The sequence below is a fragment of the Mus pahari genome, chromosome 7, assembly GCF_900095145.1.
Source record: "Mus pahari chromosome 7, PAHARI_EIJ_v1.1, whole genome shotgun sequence".
Taxonomy (NCBI): Eukaryota; Metazoa; Chordata; class Mammalia; order Rodentia; family Muridae; genus Mus; species Mus pahari.
Genome location: NC_034596.1, coordinates 23,406,149 through 23,423,810, shown reverse-complemented (window position 1 = coordinate 23,423,810; position 17,662 = coordinate 23,406,149). Strand labels below are relative to the sequence as shown.

At 48.2% G+C, this 17,662-nt stretch overlaps 1 protein-coding gene across 1 annotated transcript; it reads right to left on the bottom strand.

Moving 5' to 3' along the window:
• Positions 1-1,730: 1,730 nt before the first annotated feature.
• Positions 1,731-13,722, bottom strand: Klf11 (Kruppel like factor 11). The gene is made up of 4 exons (XM_021201765.1): positions 13,434-13,722; positions 11,218-11,469; positions 9,234-10,167; positions 1,731-4,297 (listed from the first exon to the last, which is right to left on the bottom strand). The coding sequence occupies exons 1-4, from the start codon at positions 13,473-13,475 to the stop codon at positions 4,017-4,019; spliced, it is 1,509 nt and encodes a 502-aa protein (XP_021057424.1). The 5' UTR covers positions 13,476-13,722; the 3' UTR covers positions 1,731-4,016.
• Between the last annotated feature and the right edge of the window lie 3,940 nt (positions 13,723-17,662).

The window sequence follows — 17,662 nt, the reverse complement described above, 5'->3', positions numbered from 1 at the left end:
CCCTCTGTCCAGAAAGATGAGCCCATGATTTCTGACCAGAAGGGCTCAGGTTTTCTTAAACACAGCTTTCACACATCTTGAGGAAGGTCTGCTGCAAAGCCAGCGGGCCTAGTGGTAGAAGGAAAGAACCAATTCCTACAGGCTGTCCTCTGACTCCCTCATGCAGTCACACTGCATTCACTGACTGCCCCTGGGGCTGAGGGGCTCAGAAGTCCTCGCCAGATAGTTGTTTTCCAACTTTAGTCTCTCAATAGACAGATGGTGGGGGCTCTTTCACAGAAAGGGTTCCTAAATCTAATCTTCCAGACTCAGGAAATGTGCTTAGCAAGTCATTCGACACAGTTAGGAGGAAGGTATCCTTGAGTGATTCTGAGCATTAAGAGCATAGATCACGTATTTCCACGAGTTTTATTGTAGTTTAATATTCGTGTGTGTGCACAAGCATGTGTATGTGTAGTATGTGGGTGTTCAGGCTGTGGTACACATGTGGAAGTCAGAGGACAATTTGCAGGAGTTAGGATTCTCTTTCCACTAAGCAAACTCCAGTCCCCAGGCTTAGTGACAGGTGCCTTTACCCAGAGCCCTCCTGCTGACTCATATCACATATTAGACCCTGAAGGTTAGTTCCCTCCTCCAGGAAGGAGGCTTTATAGTTAGACATTTTTGGGAGTGCTAGCCTGGACCTTGGGGTAAACTTAGACCTTAAAAGGCAGGAAGGAACTGTTTCATGGTGTAAAGAAATCCTTCATTTGCTGGATGATGGTGGCACACCCTTTTCATCTCAGCACTTGGGAGGCAGAGGCAGGTGGATCTTTGAGTTTGAAGCTAGCCTGGTCTACAGAGTGAGTTCCAGGACAACCAGGGCTGCAGAGAAACCCTTTCCAGTGCTGGCAAGGAGGAGTTGCCCACTCTAGACAGGGGGCCCTGGGAAAGACAGAAGCACTTGAACCCTCAGAAGTAGTTGGCCCACGGCTTGCACCCCAAAGTTGCTGGTGGATGAGACATATATATATATGGTCTTTAGACTACTTGAAGTCCAGATTACTGTAAGAGCAATTCCTCTTGTGGAACATCTATGACAGACAAGTGGGCACAGCCTATGCCAGGCTTAGTGCAACCAGGCCCTGGACAAATAAAACAAGAGAGGTGAGAGGTTCATTTGTGTCCAAGAAGCAGAGATAGATGGGTAAGTCTCAGCCGCTCATTAGGAAGGTGGTTGTCTGGATTCATACCCATAGGACCCCTCTTGTAGTCAGTCTCTGTCTACAAGAGCCCAGGAGCAACAGGGGAGACTCACCCTGTTCCCCAGCACAGTCTCTCAGGAGCAGTGGTAGCCACGTCTCCAGCCTCCCAAGGTTACTGTGGGGCCTGACTGATGCATACTCTGAATTGTAGAGGCCAGCCGGATGCAAGAGGTGGGGAGGGAGGACACAGAGGGAATCTTGTCCTGACCCTTGCTGTGGATGGCTGGCACCAGCAGAGATGGAAGCCAGTCTCCACGATTGTTAGGCAAACATGGAATAGCTACATTGCTGCTGTTATTTTAATGTTCAAACTGCCACAACTTGGCAGCAAAGATTCTTATGGGTTAGCTTCTTTGCCATTGTATTGCATTCTCTGAAACCAACTAGAACCGCCCAAAAGAAGAGTTCAAGTTAGGCCAATACATGATGAATCTTCCAGAACCACACGAACACAGTTATAAAACATACCACTCAAGTCTTGTCTGTGAACCAAGAGAATTTTATACAATTCAAAGAAAAAAAAAAGTTACATTACACATATTCATTTAAATAAGTCTTTTACATAAAACAAAAATCATTAACATTTAAACTTTTATTACTAAAACTACTGAAAGGCTCAACAACAAAAAAAAAAAAAAAAATCAAACCAAGAACTTCTCAAGCGATAAAGTGCACTGGGGTCACCACCACGCCTTGGGGATTTGGGGAGGGCCCTCAGGGGAGCAGCCACTCCTGGGGCTCTGGGGTGCAGGAGTCCTTTTTAGATAGGAACTGTTTTCCAACTTAGTCTTTCAGCAGACAAATGTTGGGGGCTCTTTCAGAAAAGGGGTTTCTAAATCTAATTAGGAAATGGAAACCTAATGGTATTGCAACACATCAGTCATTTAGAAACAACACTGGTGAGAGAAAGTTCTGTGATGAGCAACCAAATACCCCAAGGCCTTCTGCTACCCACAGAAATGCCAGGACGAGGAACATCACTCTGCATGTCACAATGAAAAAAGACAGCCAAACTGGATGCCATTTATCACTTACACGGTCGTCAGTGTGGATGCTGACTTAAAACAGGTGGACAGGACCAGGGTGCTGGGACACATGTGAGCTATATACAGTTAGTTCTCCTGTACGCCATTATGTTGAAAGACAACAGCAAGACTGCCTGGGCAGTTCCTAAACACACGTACACAAGAACTTGGCTACCAAGCAGCTTAACAGGGGTCAAGTAACATACAATGTATGACCACATAACGGTTATATAAGGCTCAAAAGACCTGAACACAAAAACCTCATTTTATCTGTTTAATTATTTCAACCTTGCCATCATTTAATAGTTAAATGCCAATGATTAAAAGGCAAATACAAAACCTAATACATACCACACAAAACTATTCTCAGGCAGCCCAAACAGCACAATATACCTGTTCTCACACTTACTGTATTGCCTGAGCTTCCCAGAATTTAACTAAAATCATTATTATCATTTTTTTGTGATCACCTGGAAGCAGAACACATGCTCACGAGGCGTAAAAGCAGTGCCTGAAATCTGTTTTCAGGAAAGCTACAATATACCCATTCCAAGTCTTCTTGTTTGAGCAAACTAATTTCCTTCACATACAATGATTGGAAGAGCAGTTGGGGGTGACAGCTACTGCCACTTAGTGATGTTTCTCAGTGTTTTGTCCATAGTAAGAGAGGCATCCGAACCCCAGAGCCCACTGTGCACAAAGGCTTTGCTTTGTGGAAGTTGCACTCTGGCGGAGAGTCTAACCAACCGATACAGATGTTTCCTTTTCCCTGTGTGGTCATTCAATCTAGCATGCAGTACAAAACCACAGTAGAAGCCAACAGGTAACATACAAAGTTTCTGTGTCTACATTCTTAGTTTTGGTGCTTAATACAGACAGGACATGGGGTCATTTGCTCTTAGCAGACAGATGGCCCAGGAGTCAACATTCCACATTCGTCCCTGCTCAGCTGGCCAGCAGCCCAGGCAGACCTGGACACAGCCTCCACAGGGACACCAGACTCACATGATTAGTTTTACCTAACCACAATTTTAGTTCAGTGGGCTATAGGCTTGATTGATAGAATTTCCCCTGAAACTGATACAAAGAAGCTAACTACAAAGTTTATTTTTCCCCTTTAAGAGCTCTTTATTCAACCAGTTCTGATCTAAAATATTTACTATAAAAGGCTGGTAACAAACTTGTTATTTTTGTTTCTTTCTGACTAACTACCAGGCTTACTCTTAAGCAGGGTTATTACAAAACTTTGTTATAAAACATGGAAAAGAAGGCTGAAAAATTTCTATCCACAAACTGGTGATTTGAGCACAATATAAATATTTTTATAAAAAGTATAAAAATTAGTACCCTGTCACATTTCTACAAAACATGAATAGAAAGGTATAAAAAAAAAAATCCAGACTTTGTAAACTTTATTGCAGAAATATTTGTTTGAATGCTGGTGATTTAGAGCAAATTTTCTTCCATTTCCTTACAAAAGAGAGAGAGACAGAGACAGAGAAACAGAGACAGAGACAAAGACACACAGAAAGAGAGAGACAGACAGACAAAGACAGAGTTCTGAACTACAAAAGATATCGAACAGGGTCCCAACCAGAAAAGTAAGATTAATATACTTCCATCAGAACCAGCTCCCCACTTCAACAGCCCAGAGACCACACTTATTTTTGGAGGGGAACACACAGGTTCCATTCCTGAAGAGGCTTTTGAAGAAGACCACAGGTGACGGATGCCACACAAGGATGCCTCAGCCAGAGGCCGGCAAGGGTTCAAGGATGCTCCCAGGGCTCTCTGCCAAGGTGATTCTGTTCAGCTTGCCCACCTCTGCCTGCCAGCCTGGGATCTTCTTGGTTGTCATGTGGCGACGAGCGTGCTTTGTCAGGTGGTCACTCCGCATGAAGCGCCGGTCACACACAGGACACACAAACTTCTTCTCTCCTGTGTGAGTCCTGCGGTGGCGAGACAGTTCATCTGACCTTGCAAACTTCTTGTCACAGCCATCCCAGCTGCAGGTAAAAGGCTTCTCCCCTGGTGGAAGGACACAGTAAAATAAATGTGCACACTCAGCACCATACTGAGAAGTCCACGAGTGCTGCCCACAGGTCTGTTCATCAAACAGCAGAAGATTAATACCTGCTATCCAGCCCTGGGCGGCTCAGAATTCAGCAAGGCCTCCACAATGCACTTCTTTCTACCCCATGATGCGATTTGCCAAAGCCCACAGGTATCAAACTAGGATAATCTTAATCTCTCAAAAAATTGACATGTACAGATGTATGTTGCCTCATGGAGACTCATTATGTATTTACTTACATGATGGAGTTATAGGCATGCACTACCATCCCTGGCTTTTAAGAAGCATTTTAAAATAAAAAAAGACAAATCAACTGTTATACTTGGGGAAGACTTCTTTTGAGCAAGGTCTCACTGTGTAGCCCTGGCTGTCCTGGAATTCCCTACATAGACCAGACCTGAACCTCATAGAGACCTGTCTCTGCCTCCCAAGTGCTGGGATTAAAGGTGTATACCAACACCCTGGATATTTTTCTCTTTGGTAGGGTCTTGCTTAGTATAGCCCAGGCTAGCTGAGAACTTGAGAGATTTTCCTATCTCTGGAAAATGCTTTTTTTTTTTGAGACAGGGTTTTATGAAGGCCACGACAGCCTCCAACACCCATGTAGCAGGAAGGACACCGAAGTTCTGATTCTCCTAACTCTCCCTCAGAAGTGTGCACCACCTTCCTCAATCTTACATGCTAGGGACGGAACTTTGTGAATGTTAGGTAGGTACTCTACCAACTGACTACCATCCTCAGATATGGGAGAAAATTCTTTAAGGAAATAATTCTCTCTCTCAGGACAAACTGCACATACGCTAAAAAGTCCTTCCAAGGGCTTTAAGATGTCTTAGAATCACTGGTTTCTGTCCACATTTCTTATCTCACTGACAAACAGCTGCATCAGTTACTTTCCAAGGTGCCGACAAAAGCAAGTTAAGGAAGTGTTCATTCTGGCTTAGTTTGAGGGCACAGATTCTCCAAGGCAGGAGAGTATGGTGGGCGGAGCTGGAGGCAGCTGGTCATACTGTGTCCATAGTCCAGAAGCAGAGAGAAATGAAATCTGGTGCTCAGCTTTCTTTTCTCCCCTTTATCTAATCCAGAATCCTAGTTAATGTGGGTCTTCCCACTTTAGATAACCTAACTAAAGCTTCTCCCCTCAAGGCCCAATCAAGGTTTTATATTCGGTCAAGCTGACAATCAATATTAACCACCACACAGGTCAGAGTTTGTGCTCACTTTCTCATCAGCTTTATGTGCCGACTGATGCTCTAGAGCAAGTGTCACAGAGTCATATATTATCTTCCTGGAGTTAGAGGTAATGAAACCTTCAGCAGATAAATAGTATACCCTCCTCTTCAACAAACTCCTGTTCCAACCAGCACGGGACCAGGCCCTTCTCTGTATCCTGACGTCTCCCTACCTGACTATGGCAATCATAAGACTGCATGCATGAGGGATGATGTGCTAGACAGCCACACACTGCTGTAGATGTGATCTGTCTCCATGATTTCCTATAGCAGGTAGCAAATACTAGGTCTGAAGAGATACCAATTCTGATAGATCTGAGTTGAACTAACAGAAAATCCAGCATTGAGGCTTCCTTCCTAGTCTGTGGGTTTCAGAATCTTCCATGGGAAGCAAGGGTGGCTGCTGTGGTTTGATTATGACCCCAAACTCCACACCTTGGAAATGTAATTCTGAAGTCATACATCACTGATAATTAAGAGGTAGTAGGATCATTGATCACTGACTGGGTCCTGATTAAGAGTCCCAGTAGTGGCCTTGTTATAAAAGCAAGCTCTCAGGCATACTAGATGATATTCTCTGCCACACTGGGAAGATCTTACAGATAACTGAGTGACACATGCTTTTAGACTCACAGCTCCAGAGCCTGGAGCTTGGTGGAGTATTCTTTACCACTGTCTTAGATACCATCAGAACATCCAAAAGCAGATGCAGACAGCTGCCCTTCCTATCCCTGCTCCCCTAAGGTCAGTAGCATACACAGTGCCCAGGAGTTGCACAGAGAATGCCAGCCCCTTGGCACATGATTTACAAAATTCCTTGTATTCAGCCAAAATGGTGTACGCATTCACCTGACTTTCTTCATTTAAATAATTGTTCTGGTTAAAAGAAATACTTGAAACACAATCTGAAGTAAGTCTACCTGAAGTTTCCGTGCTTAGGGAGACTCCACGGAGGGCTGGTGAACGGCAAAAGCAGTGGTCTCCTCAGAGCCTCACACTTGTTTAAACTGAACTTAACTTCTCTGAGAAGCACGAAGGAACTAGCTTTATCTCAGGTTTTGTGGGCCTGACAGTATCCTACCTAGGGAAACTGAGTGAACATGGAAACCCTGTCACCTCTCCAAACCTACAATCTGTGCTCTGATGTAAAGTTCATCTAGACATACCAAGTAAAAAATCATGCCAAAGAGCCCATGTGAACATTACAGGTTGCTTCTTCATCACACACAGCTACCAGAACAACCTTGATAAAGGTGGCTGACCACCATTTACAAGGTGTGACACCAGGAATTCGTATCCAGTTTAGATAAATATGTAATGATAAAACAAGGGGATGGGTGCCACAATGTAGCATGCTCGATGATGCTCTTGCATCACACATACAGCAGACCCCAGGATTTACAGTGACAGCTCACATGTAACTCCAGCTCCAGGGGGTCAAATCCACAGGCCGCTGCGCTTACATGCACATACCCACATAACAGAAACATAATGGGTGTGGTGGCACACCCCTTTAATCTCAGTACTCAGGAGGCAGAGGTAGGTGGATTTCAAGGCTAGCCTGGTGTATAGAGCAAGTTCCAGGATGGCCAGGACTACACAGAAAAAAAAAACAAAAAACAAACAAAAACAAAAACACTGTCTTAAAACACCAAAACCAGTCGGGCGTGGTGGCGCATGCCTTTAATCCCAGCACTCGGGAGGCAGAGGCAGGACATCAAGGCTAGCCTGGTGTATAGAGCAAGTTCCAGGATGGCCAGGACTACACAGAAAAAACCAAAAAAAAAAAAAAAAAAAGACACACAGCTTTGGGGCTAGAGAGATGGCTCAGCGGTTAAGAGCACTGACTGCTCTTCGGAAGGTCCTGAGTTCAAATCCCAGCAACCACATGGTGGCTCACAACCATCTGTAATGAGATCTGATGCCCTCTTCTGGGGTGTCTGAAGACAGCTACAGTGTACTTACATATATATAATAAACAAATCTTAAAAAACAAACAAACAAAAAACCACCACCACCACCAACAACAACAAAAATACCACACCAAAACCAAAATAGTAGTAGTAGTAGTGATAATGATTATGATGATAATGTTAATAATAATTTAAAAATCCGAAAATTGTAAAAACAAAGCAGAAGTGAAGAAACAAAGGAAGTGGTGGTGAGACACAGTAACCCCCTAGGGTCAAAGAGGATGGATATCAACACACACTCAACTGATGTGGGGCAGGCCCTGAAAGGATCAATAGGCAGAGATGGGAGAGGGCTGAGGCTGATGTGTGGAAACAGACAGATGAGAACAAAAGAGCCTGTGTTTGCTCTGACAAGGAGACAAGTCCAGGACAGCTGTAAGGTCCTCATCCTAAAGCCGCCCTCGGCTCCAGCATATGAAGGAACAATTCTTTCTGGAATGTCTGCATACCAGACTGCACACCGTTCTAAAGTGGAGTCTGCCACAGCCGGAGTACACTGTGCTAATTAGAAGCCAGCCTGCATCAACCTATTTTGAAATAAAACACTGCAGCAGGAACTCTCTCCAGGCCTTTCCTGACATCCTAATGGGGTGATGTTTCAGGGTTGAGTTCAGGAAGCTTTACTACAGACGTCTGTACACATGCTCACATGTAAATACGTGATTCTCTAAAGTCAGCTTTAACAAGAAGAGAGGACTATGGAACCACTGGACCACCAAAAAACGCCAAACACATCAACTCACAGAGCACCAAGAAATGCTTGCTCTACTCTACAGCAAGTGATGCCTGTCAGGTGGCGCTCAGTGTCCCTGCTGGACAGCATGGCTGGCAGACACCAGCTCATGAGTTGTAAAACATCAACTAATGAGAATGTGCAATGTAGTTCTCAAACCATCCCTTTTCAAGTGCATATGGCTAGTGGCTATCCTAATGGCCAGAGAATGTTTAAAAAATAAACTCAGGAGTTTATAACTTGTGTGACTTCTTAACCTAAAACTCTACAGTTTCAACTGTACAGTTAAAACACTCTATAGTATGAGTGTTTTAAGGGTCTTTGAGGGTCTGAACACACCTCCAAGTCACACCGATGTTTTTGCTAATGCCTACCGCAGTAGTACACTAAAGCCATCACAAGCACCCATTCTCTCCTCTGGCAGGTACCTGCCTCTCTTAAAGGGGTCTCAGGGAACTTTCCTCCCTTGAGCTGTGCTCCTATCACACCAGGCACCCCACTATAGAAAGAATACCTAATGTCTATATGGATGTGGCACCTGTCAATAATAAATCTGATGGCCTATGGCTTAGGTAGGAAATAGGAGGTGGGACTTCTGGGAAGAATTCTGGGATAGAGCCAGGCAGGAGATTCACCTGGGAAGATCTACTCTAATCTCTGGCCATTAGGGAAGCCACTAGCCACATGCACTTGAAATGAGCTGGTTTCACTGAGAACTGAACTATATATATCCTCATTAGTTGAAGTAGACATGGTACCTGAGCACAGGTAACCAGCCATGTGGCAGAATGTAGGTTAAAATAAGTGGGTTACCTAAGTTATGATCTAGTCAGAGTAGAGCTCAGCTACATGGCCAAGGTATTTGCAAATATAATTTGAGTCTGAGTCTTAATTCTGGGAGCAAGGGGCCGAGAGAAAGAACCAGACTTAACTTCTATACCCTACCACTTACCTGTGTGAGTGCGAAGATGGGCTTTAAGGTGGGAACTTTTGAAGTAGGTCTTCCGGCAGCCTGGGAAATTGCAAACATAGTTCCTCCTTCGGGAAAAGTCTACCTGAGGGGCACAGTTCTGGCTGGAGGCAAGGAACACTGGTGCAGGGGCAAGGGGCAACAGCTTGGTATTTCCAATGGCCATGACACTGGACGGACAGGCAGCAGGCTGGGGGAAGGTGCTCTGTGGCAAGACCAGCATCACAGTTCCCTGAGGCACAGGTGGGCCCATGAACACAGGCTGAGACATTGAAGCAGCTTGGGGTAGGATGGGCTTGACAGTCCCTGCAGGCAACTGGGTAGGAGGTTTCAAAAAAGCTGAGAACATGCCATTCTGTCCAGCCACAGGGATCATCTGGCAAAGGACAGGGGGACTGGGGACAGGGACAGAAATCAGAGGGGTGGTTTTCCTTGACAAGTCACTTTCAGGATTCTTTGGTAAGCAGGTCTGAACAGCAGCGGGCCATCCTGTCTGTTGGCCTTTGTCAGTGGGGAATGGACCACCAGACTTGTGCAAGCAAGGCTGACAGGAAACCAAGTTAGTGACGAGTAAGCCATTTGCCAAGCGTGTGTCCTGCAAGGCTTCGAGGTGGTCCAGCAAGCGTTCCTGTCCTTCTCTGCTGTCGGATGCTCGTTGCTCTTGAGTGGGGCCAGCTGGGAAGCAGGTAGGAGCAGGAGTCTCCCCGGTGTGACGGATCACACTGGTCATCACAGCCCTGCAGGAGGACCCCGAGGCTGGCTCCGGTGGTTCCCTCTTGCTCAGTGCTCTGGGACCCCCAGTAGGGGATGGGGGGAGGGCGGTGACCATGCATCCTTTGGAGTTAACTACTTGGGAAGGAACAGGGGTCCCTGTTGATGGCTCCGTGAGCTCTGGGCTCTGAGGAGGAGTTATACACTTTTTAAAATAAAAAGGAAAAGAAAAGAAAAGCACCACATCACAGGTTGTTTTGGTCAAAAGAGCTGCAAGGAAATTATCTGACTGCACTGCTCCCGCTGCCTGCGAGGGGACTGCGCTGACTGACCCAAGGGATCTCTGGGGACTCTGCTGTTCCCGCTTCTCCCAATATGGACCGTCCCTACTCAACCACGCATATGTCTTGTTGGAAGGAAGGGTGGTGTCCATCCTAGGTCATGCATACTGAAATAAGCAGTTTAACTACAGGGAATGCAGAAAGAAAACAGATTCTTACTATAAAGTAAAAGCGCTCATGACGTTTCAATCCTTAAGCCAAGATGGCACTGGTTCTCCTGAGCCAAGCTGCTCTGTGCTGGCTCCTAGCAGTTTCTCGGCCACCTCACAAAAGCCCGAGCCTGAAAGCCTGAGGGGCTACCATGAACCAGCCCTGTCCTCCAGTCCTCACCACCACCCACTCCTGCAGCTCTACTGCTCCTATGTGTCTCCAGCAAGCCCCTAGCCAAGCAAGTCAGCTCTCAGCTGCACTACTGCTAACATGAGATCTAACTTCTCCAACCAGGAAGCACTTTCACTGGTGCTATAAGTTAAAACCTAAAAATAAAATACTGGTTTACCAACTTCAAGTTACACTAGTTGGCTGTCACGGGAAGGCAGAGGTGACATGTCTCCTCTAAGCTAAAGATTGTCTGATGTCAGAGTACACGTGTTCTCGTTTCCCACAAATCCTTATCCTAGTCTGGGACCACTCAAGACCCCACCTTAAGACTCCCAGAAAACTGGCATAATACACTTTTCTGCAACCATCCACAGGCTTTGTCCCTGAGCGGCTGTCAGCAAGTTACGACCCAGCACTGAACAGAAAACACGTTGAAGAGAGGAATTTTCACACTCTGGCATCCACATAAAAAGAGTACAGGCAACCTCCTGGCCAGCGTCATTTGTTAATCTCCTCACAAGTTCTTCAGCACGTTTTACCTACGCTATTCTAGGCAGTTCACAGAAATACTTCTCTTCCCCACCTCCTCTTACCAGAGTTGAGTAAGAATGGAAGTCCTTTGGTAGATCAGGGGCAGCTGTGTCCGTAAGCACAGCAGTGGTGACGTCACCAGAATCTGAGACAGGCGTGAGGGGTCTCATCTGGGACCTCTGACCCCAAGAACTCATGCAGACAAGAGCTTCCACAGCTTCGATGTCCGTCTGCTCCAGGATGCTGCACGTGGACCTTTCGCTGTCATGCCGCTTCCTCTCCAGGATTGACTCACAGATGTCCATGATGTCAGCCTGAAGGCAGCACAACACAGTGGCATCTTAGTTCAGGAGAATAAAGGGACGGTAACCCCGACAGGCATGGGGATCCACCATAGACATGTGCAGCACCCTTAACAGAGCAACGGTCTCAGTGCTGGAATAAAAAGACCCGAACGGGACTCTCAACACAACATTGTTTTCAAGCTCTGAGGACTGGGCTTAGTTGAGAATCAGTTTATACACACACACACACACACACACACACACACACACCCTGCTTCTTAAAAAGGTTTCAAGGCTGGGCTATAGCTCAATAGTTTAATGCCTGACGACCTCATGTGTGACCCTGAATTCAATCCCCATAGCTATAAAATAAACAAAACAGGTTACTAACTTCAAGCTTCTCTTGGCTAAATGATGAGGACTAATTCTAGAGGTATAGGCCAGAATGGCTAGTAGGAAGGTGCCGTGGGAAAGAGAAACGGATGAAACCAAGCAGCCAGTTAGTTGGTGAGATCTTCTAGCTCAAAAGGACCAGAGTGGTGTCCCGAAGAAAGGAAGCATTACCCTAAGCTTAATTTCCCAGTGGCTGAACCTAGGTTCCATGCAAGCACAGTCCTCGGTGACTGCCTGCTTCCTCAGCAGACTCAGAAACATTAAGTCACTTGTTACTACTGAGAACTAGGAGGAGGTCAGGTGAGAGGAACAGCACGAGAAAGCTCAACCATAATCCAGGAAAGGCGTCTCCTCCTGTATACCATGTCACCTTTACACACAGGAGTGGGGAGGAAGGGACTGGAACCCATCCTGTCCAAAAGAGAAACTTAAGCTTACAGACACATATTTCATACATATTTTCTGAGCTTCAAAACTTCCTGTCTGTCCAGATTCCCCTTCAGTGAACAGACAAAGATATATGACCATGGGGGTGACAACCTCCTGGAAGGGTATTTTGATTTTGATCCTTCAAGTGTAATCAATGTCCAGCCCTATACTAGAAAAGGATGTATAGGTACCTTTGAGTCCATGTACCGCTGTGTTCTTGCCAGGAACCCGCTCCGTACCACTTCTCTGCCTCCTTACATTTCTGTCAGGTTCTGTTGCTCCACACCCTATGCCTTCTAACAGAGGTCCCTACCACGACTTCACTCAGTCCCTGGGCCCAAGCCTGCAAAGTCCCATTTTACCACACTTTTTCTCACTTAGACCCCACCCCCCAACCCCGCCCAGCTCTACACTTACAAGCCCATTAAGCTTGGCTGACACACCTCTTCAAACCACACTCTTGCACACCTGCCTATCAAGACACACTACTGCCTTGCTCCTCCTCATTCCATCATAACTCCATCCAGGTACTCTGGTCACACCCTCCAGAGACACCTTTACTTTGGCCCCACCCACAGCCCCTCCCCTACACTCCTACCAGATGCTCTAACCACACTCCCTCCCTTCGGCTTAGCCTTTGCCCCTCCCACTAAGCACGCTTACATCGGCCCCGCCCCACAGTTCCACCAGAGGTTCTCACCGAGCTCTCTAGCTTCGGTTCCGCCCTCTTACAGTACTACCAGGTGCTTACACCGTGTCCTTCGCCTTGGTCCCATCTAGTTCCCCAATATCTCCTCCAAGCACGCTCGCCCACACCCTTGGTTTGGCCCCGCCCCCACACTACTAGCCGCTCTCGCCACGCCCCCATGCTGCGCTCCGGCTTTGACTCCGCCCCCAAGTTCCCGCCAGCCGCGCCCACATCGAACAGCGGTCCTCCTCTGGATTCGGGTGACGTCATGGCTGGAAATAGCCGCGCCGGGCGGGGCCGCAGCGGACCAGAGACAAAGCTGAAGGCAGGCTGCCGCGCTAACACACCCCCCTCCCCACCCTGACCCGGCCGAACCTCCCGGTCCCTGTCCCGACCACAGCAAATCCGCAGCCCCCACCGCAGCGGGAAGTCACCATCCCTCCCGCGTCCCCCGTCTCGCCCCGCGCTCAGCCCCGTCACTTACCGCGCGCCCGTCGCCCGGGCCGGTGGAGCCCGGCGAGTGCATGATGCCGTACGGCCTGCAGGCAGCAATGCTGCGAGGCAGGAGCTCTGCGTGCGGCGGAGGCTGCACGTGTGCGGCGGGCGGCGGTGTCCCGACCGTCGGTTCTCGGCGCGCACCTCTACCCTCCTTGCCGCGCGCGGCTCTGCCTCCGCGCGGCCCGGGAGGCGCGGGAGGGGCGGGGCGCCGCGGAGGGAGCGGCCCTGGGCGGGGCGCGCGGGCAAACCAAAATACACCGCTCCCTGCTGGGGGCATGGCCTCCGCCGCCAGCCAATCGGCGCCAGGCCGGCAAGAAGCGGGCCAATGGGCGCCGCGGGGGGGCGCGTGATCGGAGCCTGGCTGCGGCGTGATCGGGCGGGGCGGGCGGCGGCACGTGTTTTGGTCCGGGCTAGAGGCGGGGCGTGAGGCCTGGAAAGTAGGGGAAAGGTCCCGGCGGCGACGCGGCGGCGCGGTGGCGCGGCGGCAGTCGACCGCAGTAAGGTCCTCTCCTGCCGCAGGGGCTGCTCGCCGAGGTCGCGCGCTGGCCCCTCGCGGTGGACGGATCTGGTAGGCGGGAACCACAGGGACGGCCTCATCCTGTCTCTAATTTCTTTTAAGCTGTCGCTGGCTCTTAGGACCGCACCTCTGCCCAGGAAGAGGCTTGAAAGCTGCTTGGGTTTAGGGACGACATCCGCTTCTTCCTGCATGGCGCCAGATCAAAAGCTCTTACTACTCTAATCTGCCGTCTGCTACAAAAGAACTACAGCCCTGTAGTCAGCCACCCGACGTGTACCTAATGAAGCCTGTGCGTCCTCCCCAGTGGCCATACAAAGGACACCCACTTGGGGATTCCTCAGGCCTACATGAGACCTGACCCAAATCCTGAGTATCCGTTTTTTTTCCCCCTTGGGTCTTTAGGTTTGGTTATTCATGTACACTCATCACAACGGAGGTGGTGGCACAAGCCTTTAATCCCAACACTTGGGAGGCAGAGGCAGGTGAATTTCTGAGTTCGAGGCCAGCCTGGTCTACAAAGTGAGTTCCAGGACAGCCAGGGCTATACAGAGAAACCCTGTCCCCCCAAACCAAAACAAACGAACAAACAAACAAAAAACAAGTCTTGAAGAGCAGAGGTCATGCATGCAGTATGTCGTGCCCTCCCCAACCTATAGTGCAGCAATAGGGCACCCCTCTATAAGCCCCCTGATGCCTCACTACAGAGCCTTGAAACTGGTGGAAGTATGGGAAGATCATAGCTGATATGAGCAGACAGGAGTTGGACATTATGCTGCCTATGTTTATCAGACAGGTGAGCTGGCAGAGAGGCAGGCAGGCAGAGAGCCCTGTCCTTAAGCTGGTAAGCCTAGGGGTTATAGTTGCAACCCCGATTCCTCACAGTTTCACACTGGCTTGACACTGGAATTAAGTGGACTAAAGAGGGAGTTTGTTGAAAGTAATAGTAGGAATGTTTAAAGGTGAATTCACATGTCTAACTACCGGGACCTTTAACACACATGGAGCTAGTCTTCCACTCGGGCCTATTTAAATTGTTTTTGCTTCATTGCTCCATTGAATTTCTGACTCCCCGTGTTCACCCTTACCTATGTTGCCTCCGCCCCATCCAACGTCCCTACTGTCTCCTGTTCTCTCCCACATATGGTTTTATAGCATATGCGTTGGAGGATAATCTCTAGAGTAATATGTTAATAGTATTTGGAGAGGGAGCCTTTGGAGGGTGATTGGGATTAAGGAAGGGTTATGGGGTCTTAAAATTAGAGAAATCAGCTAGCTTGCTCACTCTACCTGACCATATGACACTCTACTGTGTCATAATCCAGCAGGAAGATTTCCCCCCCCATACACACACAAACACACACATCACAGGGTAAGCAGAATGAGCCTTCCTGGATTGCAGAACTCTGAGCAGAATGGACTTTTTACACAGGAAGTGGAGGTGTGTGGCTCAGTTGGTAAAGAGCTTGTGTCAAGAAGACCTGAGGTCCACCCCTAGAACCGACATAAGAAGCTAGGCATGGTAGTGCACACCTGTAATCCCAGCACTGGGGAGGTCTAGACAGGCAGAAAACACTGGGCTTCACTGGTCAGTCAGCCTGGCCAAGTCAAGGTCCCTACACCCAATCCCAATGAGACACTCTGTCTTAAACAAATCCAACAAAACCAGGGTGGGTAGCTCCTAAGAAATGACATGGGAGGTTAACATCCAGTCTCCATGGGGACACACACACACACACACACACACACACTGTATATAAACTTCCTGGTCTCAGATGTGCTGTTATAACACAAAAATAAGACAAGCATCCAGGGCTCCTCTGGGTCACCTGTCCCATCAACTGTTATCTCCAGGGCTCAGCATTTGCTGTGACATTACTGGCATGTTTCCCTTGGACAGCCTCTCCCAGCATACCTGTGGACTCAGACTGACCTCACGGCCTCACTGCTGTCTCTCCCTTACCTCCTCATATACTCTGCATGCTCTGCAGTGTTTCTGTGTCTTTGCATACCGTCTGTCTCTTCTGGGATCGGGAGCGTGGCTGACCTATCTGTGTCGGCTCACAATAACTGTTGACTGCATGAGTCAACATCAAACCGGCCCTATCAACCCTGCTGGCTTCTGTCGGGAGCACCTCACAGGTACCTCTCTCTCTCATCCAGCATTCTTGGTTGGGAGTGAACTTGTGTTTACCCTAATTTGATGTCCTCATTCAAGCAGGGTACCCCTGGACATCCTGCCTCTTGATCTAGTAACATGGTTCACCTTCAACTCCTCCCTTTCCTGTGTTTGTTCTTTCACCAATGACATCACCGTTACTTCTAAAATACTGCTCCAACTGTTGCCGTCACTAACTCCTCCCCTTGCTCAGGCTGCTACACAGACATACCTGAATGATTGTCACCTTTTCCCAGCAAATCTTCCTACCTCCAGGCTGTCATCTGCCATCCGCCTCTCACCACCGGAAGGATTTTCCAAAAGTGGACAATGTACCAGACCCAGACTCAAAACCTCTGGACATTCAAACTTACCCAGGACTCTTCTGGACCTGACTCGAGTGCACAGGAACCCTCATCTTTCTCCACTGCTTCCCAATTGCTCCCACCTCCGTTTCCGTCCAGAACCCTAGGTCCTACCCTTGCTTTCTAGATGCTACTTCTGCCTAGAGTGAGGCAGTAGCCTGCTTTCTCTGAGTCTGCATTATGGCGCCTGGCAGCTGCTCAGTGCCATGTGCCTGGGCTTTGGATCCAAATCACCTCTCTGGTAGTGTGAGCTTACCCAAGTCCTGTTGTCTGCCTGCTTCATTCTTACAGGATAGAAGGCAATGGCTCTCCTGAGACCTGGAACTTCTCTCACTCTACACTGTTTCCTGGACAGCAGGGATGCTTGGGAGCATGGTTCTTAAGCTCCAAGTCTACCCATATCCAACCTGTCTTCCAGACAGCTAAGCAGGCTTCTGTTGCTGCCAAGCTCCTGACCTTACATCAATATTCAAGAGGATATTGATCTTTTTATAAGCTAAGCGACTTCATAAGACCCCCGTGACCCAATGCTCAGAGACAGTGTAGTCCAGCAGGTAGGACTGGACATAGATATAGAGAAGAGCTTTAGAGAGAGAACTGTGCCTCAGGCCAGAAAGCCCAACCCCTGTATGGGCTTGCAGTCTATATGTGTGCACGTTGTCCAGCAGAGAGGATTGCATTCTATGAACCTTCTGAGCCTGTTGACCTCACATTATGTCTTGGAGGTTATTGCACATCGGTCCATAAAAATCCACCCTGTTCTTGGTAATGGTTAAACAACAGGCCATTATGGATGTGTTATGAATTGTTTAACACTTATGGTTGAATAATCAGGACATCTAGATCGCTTGCCACTTCCCAGTATATCCTTCTGGTCCACTGTTTGCCCACATGCAAAGAGAGCTACAGGATCGGTTATTGGCACAATTGCTAGGAGTAACTGCTTTGGGAGGCTCTGTCTTCCCTCTTCGATTTCTCTCCCCTCTCAGCTCTCCCTCTCTGTGGATTTTACTGAAGCATAGCATGGTTACAGGAAAGCACAAATGATAGGCACAGCTCAGTGAGTCTTTATCACCAACAGCCAGAAAAAGAAACACTATTCCTAGAAGCCAGAAGCCCCTGAGTTTCCTCCAATCACCATTTCATCCTCCCTCACCCACTGACCAGCATAATTCTTA